This window comes from Anomaloglossus baeobatrachus, chromosome 1 (assembly GCF_048569485.1).
Source record: "Anomaloglossus baeobatrachus isolate aAnoBae1 chromosome 1, aAnoBae1.hap1, whole genome shotgun sequence".
Lineage (NCBI taxonomy): Eukaryota > Metazoa > Chordata > Amphibia > Anura > Aromobatidae > Anomaloglossus > Anomaloglossus baeobatrachus.
Window position 1 is genome coordinate 116,028,792 of NC_134353.1, and position 14,286 is coordinate 116,043,077.

Below are 14,286 nucleotides of genomic sequence, written 5' to 3' on the forward strand. Positions count from 1 at the left end.
CCATAGCTGTGTCCACAAGTGCCCAAAGCTTTCTGTGGATGATGACCCTTCACATGCACAAATGAAAAGTGTCATAAGGCATTGTCCACTACTAGAACAATCTCTTTTGTTTCCACGTGTTTTCACCAGGTAAAATAACAAGGTCTATACCCACCTCCCGTACTGGCACCCTTCCAGCGGTGTCCGGGCTCATGGTGCCAGAGCTTACGTGGGTTTGTGATGTCTCATGAGCCCTGTGTCCAATCAGCGCTGGCTTCCTTCATACCAAACCAACTAATCAACATGAAGTGAGTGCTGCAGCTGTGCTCACTTCCTGTTGATTGCGCATTAGGTCCGAAGGCCGAGAGAAGGAAGCTGGCGCTGATTGGACACAGAGTTCATGTCCAAACAGAATTACACCCAGTATACAAGACAGGAGAAATGGTACTGTGCAGTATATATATACAGAATAATACAGATACTGAGAATTATACCCAGTGTACAGGACATGTGGTACTGTGCAGTGTATATCTACAGAATAATACAGGTACCAAGGATTGCACCAGTATACAGAACATGAGAAGTGGTACTGTGCAGTGTATATATACAGAATAATACAGATACTGAGAATTACACCCAGTGTACAGGACAGGAGAAGTGGTGCTGTGACATGTATACATACAGAATAATACAGATACCAAGGATTACACCAGTGTACAGGACAGGAGAAGTGGTACTGTGCAGTGTATATACAAAACAATACAGATACTGAGAATTACAACCAGTGTACAGGACAGGAGAAGTGGTGCTGTGACATGTGTATATATACAGAATAATACAGATACTGAGAATTACACCGAGATGAAGAGAAAAGCAAATGTTTATCCAGCTCACCAGGGTTGAGAGAAGTAGGCTCCCATGGCGGTGCTCAGAATCTGAAAGAGGGCAACATGCAGGTGAATGAAGAGGATTTCAGCATCATCGACCACAGGATAATCCACAGGTAAAATCCAAGAGCTTTATTTTCCATACAAATTAAATTCCAAAAGCAAGAAAAAATAGAATGAACTGCCACATGGTAAAGACGCGTTTCGGACAGTCAGTCCTTTTTCAAGTCTTGAAAATGATTTGATTTCATTGAAGACGTGTTGCTGGACATACCTGATTTTTATTCTTAGATCTCGATAGCCGACCTGCTCGTTCGTGCCCCGCCTGATATACCACCTTCTCCTAAATTCCACCTGGTGAGCTGGATTACCTCTTCAATTGAGAATTACTCCCAGTGTACAGTACAGGAGAGTACTGCGCACTCCTCCCAGTTAGTTCCGGTGTGTTACATTTTCTTTGCAGGTTCTTTTCTAGCCCATATAAGAGGTCAGTTTGGAAACGAAGAGATGCAGAAATTTAGGTTAGGACCCAGATGAGAGTTACACTTAGTGTGGTAACTGGGCTCAAGTAAATTTGGCCATTTTTATTTGTAAAGTAACTCATTTTTTTCCCCAATTTTTATTCATGTTTTCTGGGCAGTAATGCATATTCACATTTCAGTGTTCACATTTACATCCTTCAGTTTTTTCCCCTCCCCTTACTTGAGTGCAACTTTTATTTTGGATAATTTGTTATGTTCAGTTTGCATCAGTTCAGACCATAAGATTAGGAAGTGCCGCCAATTCTATTATTTTGTCTACCATCATGCACATATGGGGCGACAGGAGCTGTCAGCAGGGGATCTTCATGATTTGCCCAAGTGTATTCAGCAGCAGAACCTTCCTCAGACGACCATTAATAACCTCAGTGATGGCTTGAAGTGCGGGGATTTCTGCATGTGGCTCAAACTCCACACTGAATAGATCAAGAGGTTTAATCAATTTTGTTTCCATATTTACATTATTTAGATAATATGTCTATCCATTTCATCTTGGGTATGCAATTTCAGTTTTGAGGAGGCGTGTGAATAAATATATAGTGCAATGACCACAGTATACAGTGTGTCCACCCATATCCTGTCCACCGCCATTAACTTGAGAACGGCGGCAGCTATAGGTATAGAAGTGGTGTCTAGGTATAGTAAAGTAGCCATGTGCTACACAATGAAACCACCTATAGCGCCACCTGGTGGAAAACAACGGAGTTAGCATTTTTATCTCGAAAACGGAACGAGAGAGAAAAAAAAGTGAATTAAAAAATTGTAGGGCATCATCAATTCAATACGAATCGACACCTTGCATACAGAAATGCTATGAAATGAAACCCATGACCCCCCCAAAACATTGAATGCTGGTCACGCATATGGCGCTCATTTAATTTTGATGCTCAAAGTGGCCACCGTCAGCTGCAATGCACATCTGGACTCTGGGCAGCATACTGTATCTTGCTGCACGTTGTGCAATATGGTAGGTGACACGTTTTCACAAGCATCTGTTATACGTCGTCATAGATCCTGCAATGTTGGTGGAGGGGTCGCATACACCTGCTGTTTGATGTGACCTCACAGAAAGAAGTCCAATGGGGTCAGGTCAGGTGAGAGGCCACTCCACGCAGCCACCATACCCAATGACTTGTAGGAAGGTCTCCAATTGTAGGAAGGTATCAATTCAAATCCACAGCCTTGTGAGTTTTACATGTTCTAATCAACACTTCTGTATGCAAGGTGTCGATTCGCATTGAATTGATGATGCCCTACAACTTTGTAATTCACTTTTTGTCTCTATCTCGTTCCGTTTTTGAGATAAAAATGCTAACTCCATTGTTTTCCACCAGGTGGCGCTATAGGTGGTTTCATTGCGTAGCGCATGGCTACTTTACTATACCTAGATACCACTTCTATGCCTATAGCTGCCGCCGTTCTCAAGTTAATGGCGATGGACAGGATATGGGTGGACACACTGTATACAACATCATACTATATACACCCAGGCTTCTGGCTGCATATACGTATAATATAGGGGACTCAAGCTGCTGGCTGTATGTATATATAATATAGAGGATACAGGCTGCATATAGTGAATACACAGCACTATTCTTTACACACTATATACATATAGTATACACAGAAATACTGTACACAGAAATACAGGATAGTGTGGACCTGTATATGCAGTATGGTGCTATATATGAACCAGAAGAAAGACCCACTTATTATATTCACCAACTGCGGTTGGCTGTGACTCTGAAGACAAAAGACTGAAATGGAGTCCTGGTGCTCGATGGTGATTGGCTGATCTTTCCTCGCAGTGACATCCTTTTTCTTCCGGTACGGTCACACTTATACTTGTCATGGCAGCCTCCTTAGTGTATGCACAGTACAAACCTTCTAAGAAAATGTTATTAGAAAATCATAGACGGTGCTTTTTTTATGCCGGATGCTTTGGACGACAGAGGAAACCACATGATTTTTACAGACTTCCACAAAGTTACAGACTTGGCAACCCAGGAACTGAATTGGCCAGGATTTATCAAAAATCAGAATAATTCCAGCAGATTCAGGACTGTTGGCAACTATGGTTGTACCATAATATATGGTCAGTGCACATGGCAATGCTGGGTATATTGGCTCTCATGCTGGATTTCTCAGTGGTTAGCACTGTTGCTTTGTGCCGATGCAACCTTGGATCCAAATCCCACCAATGACCTCATCCGCAGGGAGTTTGTTCGTTCTCTCAACGTTTGTGTTGCTTTCCTCCTATCCCTGCTAATTCCCTAAACTATTCCTACATCAATGCAATACAATAACAATACACCGTGTAAAAAATCAAAACCACAGCTATACGATTGCAGCATAGATATTGAGAACCAAAAGTTCCAAAGACATTGCACTTAATAATCCACTGACAACAGTTTGTGATGGCCAAAGTAAAAAAAAAAAAAAAAAAAAAAAAAAGGATCATATAGCTCTGGCAAAAATTAAGAGACCACTGCAAAATTGTTAGTTTTTTCTGATTTTTCTCTTTACAGGTATATATTTGAGTAAAATGTAAATTGTTCTTTTATTCTATAAAATACTGACAATTTGTCTCCCAATTTCCAAGCAACACATTTTTTATTTGTTCTCTGAAAAGGAGAAATTGTCAAAATAACAAACAAAACAATGCATTGCTTTCAGACCTCAAATAATGCAAAGAAAACAAGTTCCTAATCATTTAGAAACAACAATACTAATAATGTTTTACCTCAGGAGGAGTTCAGAAATCAATATTTTGTGGAATAGCCATGATTTTTAATCACCGCTTTCATGCGTCTTGGCATGCTTTCCACCAGTCTTTCACACTGCTTTTGGGTGACCTTATGCCACTCCAGGTGCAAAAACGCAAGCAATTCTTCTTTGTTTGATGGCTTGTGACTATCCATCTTCCTCTTGATTACATTCCAGAGGTTTTCAATGAGGTTCAGGTCTGGAGATTGGGCTGGTGGCCATGACAGGGTTTTGATGTGGTGGTCCTTTATCCACACATTGATTGACCTAGCTGTATGACATGGTGCATTGTCTTGCTTGAAAAAACAGTCCTCTGAGTTGAGAAACATTGTCTGAGCAGAAGGAAGCAACTGTTTTTCCAGGATAACCTTGTATGTGGCTTGATTCATACGTCCTTCACAAAGTTCGGAGAAATGTTGTCAGTAGTTTATAGGATAAAAAAAAACTTACATTTTACTCAAAAATATACCTATAAAGAGAAAAATCAGAAAAACTGACAATTTTGCAGTGGTCTCTTAATTTTTGCCAGAGCTGTATATAAACCCTGAAATTAACACACAGCAGTATGTTGCACTGATCCTCAATTATACAGCTCCATTCCTTGATACAAACATGTGAGCATACAGAAAAGTGCGAACACAAAAATGTCTTAAAAAATTAAATGACTATGGACCTAGATAATGTAATGAAGCCCCTCAATACAGACTCAGGGTGGACACATTTCTCCTGCTTTCCAGGTTCATCAAGAGGATAGGTGTCTCATGATGGAGTGGAAGATACGGTGTATTGGTTATTGTATTGCTTTGGTGTAGGATAGTTTAGGGAAATAGCAGGGATCGCAGACCTTGAGTGGGGGCGCCACTTGCAAAATCTAGGGTGACAATCTCAACGGGCAGGTAGAGTAATTTCATTAGGGTCTATATTAGGGCCTTATAGATTGCTTGTGAACCTCTACCCTTCATTTTTGTATACAACAGGGGAAAACCTCTGCATTTTATATGAATTATTAATGCCTATCTAATTTGAGATTTCGTGAGGAAGATTGTTTAATTAAATGATTTTATTTCTTACTTTTATTTTATATCTTTCTTTTTTTTTTCTTCTCATTCAATCACCCTTTAGGTCTCCTGAAGGAGGCGGAAATAACCATTCACATTTATACTTGAAGTTGTACGGTTGTCCACGTGACTCAGCCCCGTAGGTATAATGGACTTAGGCTGCTTTCACACTACATTTTTTTAACATCCGTCATGAACATTTTTTTAACGCAAAAACGGATCCAGTGCAAATGCGTTTTCATTTCAATGCATTTCCAATGGACTCACGTCAACATGCGTTCACCTGCGTTTGCGTGCGTTATAGTGAGGATCCAGCGACTTGCAGTTTTTTAACTTTTTTCAAAAACGCTACTTGTAGCGTTTTTGAGCTGCGTCCAAATACTGCAAATTGCTGGATCCTGACTATACTGCACGCAAACGCATGTGAACGCTGGCATGTGATAGACAGGATCTGCTTGCTCTACTGAGCATGCCCAGAAAACAGCCTCACGTGATCAGACTCTCTCTCCCCCTCCCTCCCTCCCCCTCCCTCTCTCTCCACTCTCCCCCGCCTGAGAGCGGAGGACGCTTGTAACCAAGGTAAACATCGGGTAACTGCGGTCTTAGTTACCCGATGTTCATCTTGGTTACGTGTGCAGGGAGCAGGCAGCCCTGCTCCTAGCAGCTGCAGACGCTCGTAACCAATGTAAATATCGGGTATCCAAGCAAGTTACCCGATGTTTACCTTGGTTACGAGCCTCCACAGCTGTCGGCTCCCAGTCTTTCACGTTCAGTTCCCCTCACTCCCAATCACATGACTCCAATGCCCGCCCATAAACTTAAAGTGACAGGATCCTGCAAAATAACACATGCGTTTGCATGCGTTTTTCTTTGCAAAAACAGGATCCGCTTTTGCAGCAAAAAAACGTTCATGACGCATGCTAAAAAAACGTAGTGTGAAAGCAGCCTTACCTGTGTATTCTATTTTTTCCCTCTATTTTGTGAACTATTTGTATTATTCCTATAACTTTTCCCATCAATATTTCCACAAGTTTTTTGTACACATGTTAAATTACCTTATGCAAGAAATATGCTGATATTCTGTTTCTTTTTTGTTCGTAAATTGTTTAATTTGGTCTGTACTTCCTTGGAGGAATTGTAACACTGAGTTCTTTGATAACTTTTGTTATGTTTAGATAATACCTTGAAAAAGGTTTACGGCGAAACGTTGGTATTTTGATATTTTCCTACACTGAGTCAACCAATAAAAGAACTTATTTTTGCATCAAGATTGCCTTTTTACTTATGGTGTGCCAGAATTATGCTGTAAAACGTTTCTATTTTTTTTTTCTGAGCACTCGATAGGACAGTGAGCGAGTTTAATCTTGTTATATCTAATAAAGTTAGACATTTTGAAAAGGAATTTTTCGCACTTTGTTAATTCTAATTTCTGGGATTCCATATTATCTACACTATTTAGTCAGTTGTTTCTGCCTAAATTCCAAAGACTTTTTGATAGGGAATTCACATTGTGAGCCCCAATGGGGACAGTGATGATGAATGTAAAGCGCTAAGGAATTAATAGCGCTATATAAGTGAGTAAAATGAATATTGAAGCTTTTAGGTTACATTTCTTTGAATGTTAATGTTAAATCTTAATATACAAAACAAAACACACAAGCGGCAGAGAAGAAGACAATGATGGCTGTTCATTTATAACAAAAGAAAATATCTGTGAGGTGTGAATAAAACTCACGACATACAAGGCATAGTGAACATGGCTGTTTATAGAGCCACTGCATACAAAGAATGCATAGATAAATGGACTCTTACTAACACGTTGGCATTTCGTCATACATACACACCACATACATACTTTTTGGCCGTAAAAAAAAGTGACTTTTTAATTACAATTCGTTTTACAAAATAATTCTTTAAGTTAAAATATGCAAAGCTATTTTTAAAACAAAATATCTGCAAAGGATCGGTAATATCCCATAGATCACTGCATCGTCCACCGTATGTCTGCAGATGTGTGAAGTGCGGCTGCAGGAGAGAGGTCATGGAATACCTAGGCATAAGCGTCATTGTCATGTACAACGTAGCCATCTTTCCAGAACCGAGGCGTAAGGTTAACATGTAGGGAGACTATAGATAATAACAACTCGCTTCCATTATTTATAAGGTTGTGGCGTTTCAGTTTTGAGACTGGATTTATCCCAGGCATTTTTTTCATGGAACCTTTTTAGTAATTTTATGTTAGAACCCACTGAAAATAGAGAACATTTTCCATATTCACATTAATGCAATATTTATGTTGCTTTTTGGCATTTTTTGTTGTAATTTTAATAAGCTCTAGGTGTGGAGTGGTTATTTTTTTCTTGTAGTTATTTTTTGCACATTTGATAGCTATCATTGCTCACATTATCATTACGATCTAATAGGTTAATTGAACATAACCCCATAAAAAAAGACCCAGGTGGTAAGTATTTGGTGCTAGAGTTAACCCTAAATGTGAATGTTTTCTTTCCAACTGTTAGGACATAGCCATGAACAATTGAATATGCATTGTTATGGTCAGGGGTGCCGTCTTTAAAGGGAATCTGTAAGCAGGTTTTTTCTATATAAGCTTAAGCCAGCATGTTGCAAGGGTTAAGGCAGAAAGTTCAGGCATGCCTGTGTTGTTACAGTCCAATGTTTTGTTTACTTTCTATGTTTGTTTTAGCAGCCGTACCCTTATCATTGCTGTGGCTAGCTGGCTCGTGTCATGGTGTCCGGCACGCCCCCTCTTCTGTTTCACACCCCACAGTGAATGTACAATCTCTGTAGTGAACCTGGTGTGGGCAGGGACAGCTCTGTGCACTCTGCTACATGCCTAAAGCTACAAATGCAGAATGGCTACACCCAGTAATCTAAGTGATAGATTGTCGGATTCAGAATCTCCTCGTCTACACCATGCTGCTCTCAGATTAGGTAACAAAAACCTGCTGAGAAATTCCATTCAATGGTCTTCTGTGTCATTCGGTCTTCAGGTCTGCGCCCCTGCATCCTCGGTGCATCTGGGGCTTACTAGGCACATTGCGATGATTGGCTTGGTGTTGTGAGCCCCAGAGCTGCCCAGGATGCCAGACCTGAAGTCAGACCAGGGCAGCGCAAATCAAATTGCTCATCTCTGTTAGGATACTTTAGTGTGTCAAAGCCTGGATCTCCCATAGTATCCTGTGACTGTGGTGGGTCAGTCTGAAATTCCAAAAAAACCCTTATTTTCATAGAATGTACAACTTAAACTGGCCCCTTGGACAAGAATTTGGTGCATTGTTACTGTTATGGTGTGTCCTTCCTTCACTTGTGTCTACATATTCTAAGAAATATGACTTATACCTCCTTTACATGGTAACCTAAGGCTGTTGGATGCTTTCTGTCAAAGGAGTTCATCACATATTGGTCCCAAATCACCAAGACCGGCGATTTCCTCACCAGTGTTGATGAGAGGGACGTGTTGGAGCAGATGGTCCTGATAAGAGGCCCATGGTTCTTAATGAATCGGGAGCATCTGATGAGTGGCGTGCGGCCTCCCACTAATATTACTACCGTCAGGGCCTTCAGTAAGATTTCTGGTATCAGGAATGCCACAAATCATCTTCAATTAGGCAAGTTGTGGCATTATGTCTTCATCCCACTCCAGCTATAGCCATTTTGGTGGAGTTGAGTGAAACCAGTGTGAAAACACCAAAAGTCGAAACATTTTGCCACCTTTCAAAGCGTTTTACAATTCTGGCATAATCACTTTTCTGAGTCTTTATTGATGTTGTGAGATTGTATGGAATTGGTGTCATGACAAATTTTATACCGCAGCCACATTTCAAGAAAGGTCACGGGTGGACACTCCTGTTCGTCACCGCATTCTCTGATATAGTTGATGTTCTTTCATAAAAGGCCACATATTGCTTTTCGGTAATAAAAAAAAGACCTTCACAAAATCATGCAAAAAAACCCCTATACACTAAACATTCATGTTTTTCAGCATATTTGATGTGACTGTGGTGCAGCTCGAAACCACAGGGGAGACTAATGGGAACTGGAAGTCGTGGATACAATTCCTTCAGTATTCCTATACAGGGTCGCCAAACTATCTGCTGGTGGTGAAGATATCAGCAGTGATATAGTCTGAACACGAGCTGAAGTGGTCAGGACAAATAATAATACTGACTTCTGAGTGAGGAGGACCTAAGCAGAATTGTACAAGTGCAGTATGGATATGTTATGTTGGACACGACTATAGATACTGAAATAATAGCTGATAAAACAATGCATCTCAGCACTAAATCTGCCTCGATACAAGGGTATGGAAAACACAAATTCTTAAAATAATAAAATTACTGACTCAGTAGCCATAAAGTGTATAAAAAAAAAAAGGATCCATACAATTTATCTATGAAAAAGTTTTAAAGGGAATTTGTCACCAGGTTTTGGTACCCTATCTGAGAGCAGCATGATGTAGAGACAGAGACCCTGATTCTAGTGATGTGTCACTTACTGGGCTGCTTAGTGCAGTTTTGATTAAAAACTGCTTTATCTGCTGCCCATTGATCAGTTCTCTGAATGCTGAGCTCTGTATAACCCCGCCCACAGCACTGATTAGCAGCTTTCTGCCCAGATACACAAAAGTGTACACAAAAAGCTGCCAATCAGTGGTGGGGGCAGGGTTATATAGCGTGCAGAGAGGACGACCTGGCAGCAGGTTTACTAGTCATCTAGTGATAACTACCTGCTGATAAAATATTGATTTTATCAAAACTACACCAGTAAGTGACAAATCACTGGAATCAGGTTTTCTGCTCCTACATTAGACTTCTCTCAGATTAGGTGTAAAAAAACCTGGTTATGGATTCCCGTTAAATAAAGAAACTTTATAAGATTCAGGAGTTTCCTAATTTTAGTGTTTGCTACCTTCCACATGTTATAACACTAAAGGGGGCTTTACACGCTGCGATATCTGTAACGATATATCGTTGAGGTCACGTGATTAGTGACGCACATCCGGCGCCGTTACCGACATCGCAGCATGTAACACAAATGAGCGACGATCAACGAGCACAAAAATGTGAAAAATCGTTGCTCGTTGACACGTCACTCATTTCATGAATATCGTTGCTGCTGCTGATACGATGTTGTTCGTCGTTCCTGCGGCACCACACATTGCTATGTGTGACACCGCATGAGCGACGAACATCTCCTTACCTGCGTCCACCAGCAATGAGGAAGGAAGGAGGTGGGCGGGATGTTACGTCCCACTCATCTCCGCCCCTCCGCTTCTATTGCCCAGCCGCTCAGTGACGTCGCTGTGACGCCGAATGCACCTCCCCCTTCAGGGAAGGATTATTTGGCTATCACAGTGACGTCGCTGCACAGATATGTTCGTGTGACGCTGCTGTAGCGATAATGTTCGCTACGGCAGCGATCACCACATATCGTTACAATGACGGGGGCGGGTGCAATCGCATGCGTCATCGCTAGCAATCGCTAGCGATGTCGCAGCGTGTAAAGCACCCTTTAGAGTCTGATAAAGAAACCCAAGGTTGAGAGCAGGAAGGCTAGTCAATTTGTTATTTACAAAACTGCCAAAAACTGAGAACTGGCAACTCAATACACTGCAAATAAGGAGAAAAAAAATCAAATGTCTAATAATATTCTTTTAAATACAATTAATAGCTAATATAATCATTGACTGTGTCTGCAATATAGTTATCCTGGCAATGAGCTGCATGAATTTGTGCGTACGATTACATGAGTTTTTCTTTCTTGGAAAGAACCGAAATTATGTGCAACTCCAATAGCCTGTTGAAGGACATCACTAAGTATCAGCTAATTGTCTATATAGTACAAGACCGGTGCTATTTACTGCTCACAGATCATGTTAAACAATTTAAAACAATGCTAAATCCAAAAATATATATATTTTATCTTTTCTAATAATAGCATATTTGTTTTCCTGCATCCTCCACTAGAGGGAGCTCAGGAGCTTACTGCATACTGTGTTTACATAAAACACAATAATAAACCAGTATGAGGAATGCTCCTAAGCTCCCTCTAGTGGCAGAATTTTACCGAATTTTGCAGAGTATAAGATGCACTTTTCCTCCGAAAAATGTGGGAGGAAAATGAGGGTTGTGTCTTATAATGCGAATGTAGCTTACCGTGAGGTGGAGAATGGGCGCTGTGGTGGCTGCGGCGGTGGGGGCTATGTGGAGGTGGGTGGTACGACGGGTGCCTCAGATGCTCTGTCGGCTGTTCGGTCTTCAAACAATGGCGTCCGGAATCAGCGTGTGCGCAGATTGAGTTCTCGGCTGAAGATCTTATCTGCACATGCGCCGCCTTCGGCCCATTGATCTCTCAGCAGCAGACTTAAGGAAAATGGCGCCCGGAAGTGGCACATGTGCAGATGAGATGTTAGCTTGTCATTAGGCTGAGAGCTCAATTTGCACAGGCGCTGACTCTGGGCTCCATTTCTTTGAAGTCCGCACCATCGACAGACATCTGTGACACCCACCACACTGCCCAGCTCCACACAGCCAGCACTGTTCCTACAACCAGCACAGCCCCCACTGCAGCCAGCACAGCATCGCTCTAAACCAGCACTGCCCCTACACCCTGCTCCACAACCACTGCCGCCCCTCTCCGGTGAGACACCACCGGAGTATAAAAGGGATAAAACCGCCCCCCCCCCCTTTTTTTTACCTTTTTTACCTCTAAATTTGAGGTGCGTCTTATAATCCGGTGAGTCTTATAAAACAAAAAATACGGTATAGCTTAAGGCTATGTGCCCACGGGCGCTCGTACCTGCGGACGTATCCGCAGGTACGAGCGCATGTTTCCCGCAGCTGCCCGCCGGCGTCCGCAGCTATTTTTAGCTGCGAGATTACAGCGGAATAGCTGCGGGAAACATGCGGACATTCATGCGGCTTACCTGTGGACGTCCCGGCCTCTATCTCCATAGCGGAGGGCCGGGACATCCCGCATGAATAATTGATATGCAATTATACCTGCGGATGCGGACATCCACAGCATGTTCGGCAGCTGCACTTTCCGCAGCTTGGACACAGCACTCCCCATGTCCCATAGGATAACATGGGGAGTGACTGTACATGCTAAAACCTGCGGATTTATCTGGAAAATCAAGATAAATCCGCAGGTTTTCCGCGGCAAAATCTGCACAAACAAGCTCCCGTGGGCACATAGCCTTACTGTGCAGATCATTTAAAGTTCTGTGGAAAAAAAAATGGGAGCTCCGACTGTAATGATGATAAATTAAGAACATGCTGAAAAAATAATAGCGTTCAAAGATGGAGATTATTTAACATATCCCAACTTTATGTCTGTACACAACGTTTTTTGTTGGCTGCTTGTTCCTTGGCATTATTTAAGGTTCCTTGGCTAAGATCTAAGGATATAAAGTCCTAAAATGGTTTAGCACATAGGAATATGAGTGATATATACAGAGCAAATAATAATGCATGAGGACTAGATAAGGTTGTGATTGACTATAACGCTGCCAGGCTATATAATCAGTGTGCTATGTGACCCGAGCCTATAGCACTGGTGCGGACTGGTGCGGCCTGGTACACCGGAGAGCTGCCCGCTAATATTAGAAGAGATAGTCTCTATAATGGAGTTAGGCAGGAGGTGGTGTGGAATGAAATGTACTAACAAGCCATCCAAATCCTGTACGTAATTATCTGACCACCCCAGGGAAGCCCGTCTACCAGACTCCATCAGTTCACGACATGATGTGTTTGTGCAATTAATGATTAAGTGCTGGCAGCGCCGGTAATAGAGACCCCAGGAATCTGCTCCACCGACACGTGTGCCGTCACAGTCACAGGATGGCAGCGTCTTTTGTGGGTGCAGATCACAAGAATGATTGTGATGGTGGCTTTCCACAATGAAGGGATGAGTCAGTGAGCTATGGGATGCTTAGTAATCCTTAACAACAATGGACTCCATGGCATTTGTTAGAGAGTGCAGAAAATGTCACCTTGTCATGAAATGTTTCTCATATTTACAAATCGGAAACAGACCATCCAATGAATGTAAGAAGAACCACGTATAGGAGAGAGAAAAATAAAAAGTATGAGTAGATATATATTTATATTCATGCTTCTTTTGCAGTACGCCATGGTGTCAGAACGAGAACATGCTTGTCAAACATCAGATTAAGGGAGATTCTCTGAGGAGAAAAGCAGCAGCTTAATGGAAGGCTGCGCCGCGGCACACTCCGATACACAGCTACTTTTACTCCAGTAGACACATAAGAGTCAAGTGTTCTTTATTCATGGTGAAGCTATGGCATGTCGGCCACGGGGCGTTTCTGTTTCAAAGTGTCAATCAGGGATAAAACGCCACGTTTTACACTGGTCGTGACTCTCCTTGTCACAGAGTCCGGAGGAGGTGGCGGTGGCTGTGGCTTTTGGGAAGGAGGCCTGGCGACCAGGCACTTCTGATACCGCAACTAGAAGAAACACAGGGGTCCTTATGTTAGTAAAGAAAGACAACCAATATTCCCCATACAATCTTACACAATACGACACACATCTATCGAAATATTGAACCCCTTCCTGAACTAGTAATTTTCCGTTTTTTGGGATTTTTGTTTTTCTTTCTCCCTTTCTTCCAAGATCCATAAATTTTGGATTTTTTTTTTCTTCGACAAAGCCATATGAGGACTTGTTGTTTTGTGGAACGAGTTCTTGTTTTTAATGACACTACCGTGCAATAACTGGAAAATAGGTAAAAACTGCAGCAAAATCCCAAACCCCCCTCATAATTCCACAGTAATGTTTTGGAGTCCATCTTTCTGCTTTTATTTTTCGCTCTATGGTGTTTCCCATTAGGTTAATTAACAGGTTTATTCATGACTATTTTATTTTCTTACTATGGGGCCTAAAAACTAGGAGGTAGGTAAGTTGCAAACTACTTGCATGTTCTGCCTGGGGCAAGCTCAGGGCAGTCACTGACAGATCTTGCTGGCAATTGTGCTGCTTCTCGTCAACAGAGCAGTTTTTCCTCTTCCAGGTTGTT

At 41.8% G+C, this 14,286-nt stretch overlaps 1 protein-coding gene across 12 annotated transcripts in view; it reads right to left on the reverse strand.

Annotated features, from left to right (window-relative positions):
- Window positions 1–6,977: 6,977 nt before the first annotated feature.
- APBB2 (amyloid beta precursor protein binding family B member 2) overlaps window positions 6,978–14,286 on the reverse strand; it is a 556,523-nt gene continuing 549,214 nt past the window's right edge. For all 12 annotated transcript variants that reach the window (XM_075346992.1, XM_075346989.1, XM_075346988.1 and 9 more), the window contains one exon: window positions 6,978–13,717. In XM_075346992.1, coding sequence (XP_075203107.1) covers window positions 13,550–13,717 — 168 coding nt within the window. In that variant the 3' untranslated portion in view covers window positions 6,978–13,549. The remainder of the gene's footprint in view (window positions 13,718–14,286) is intronic.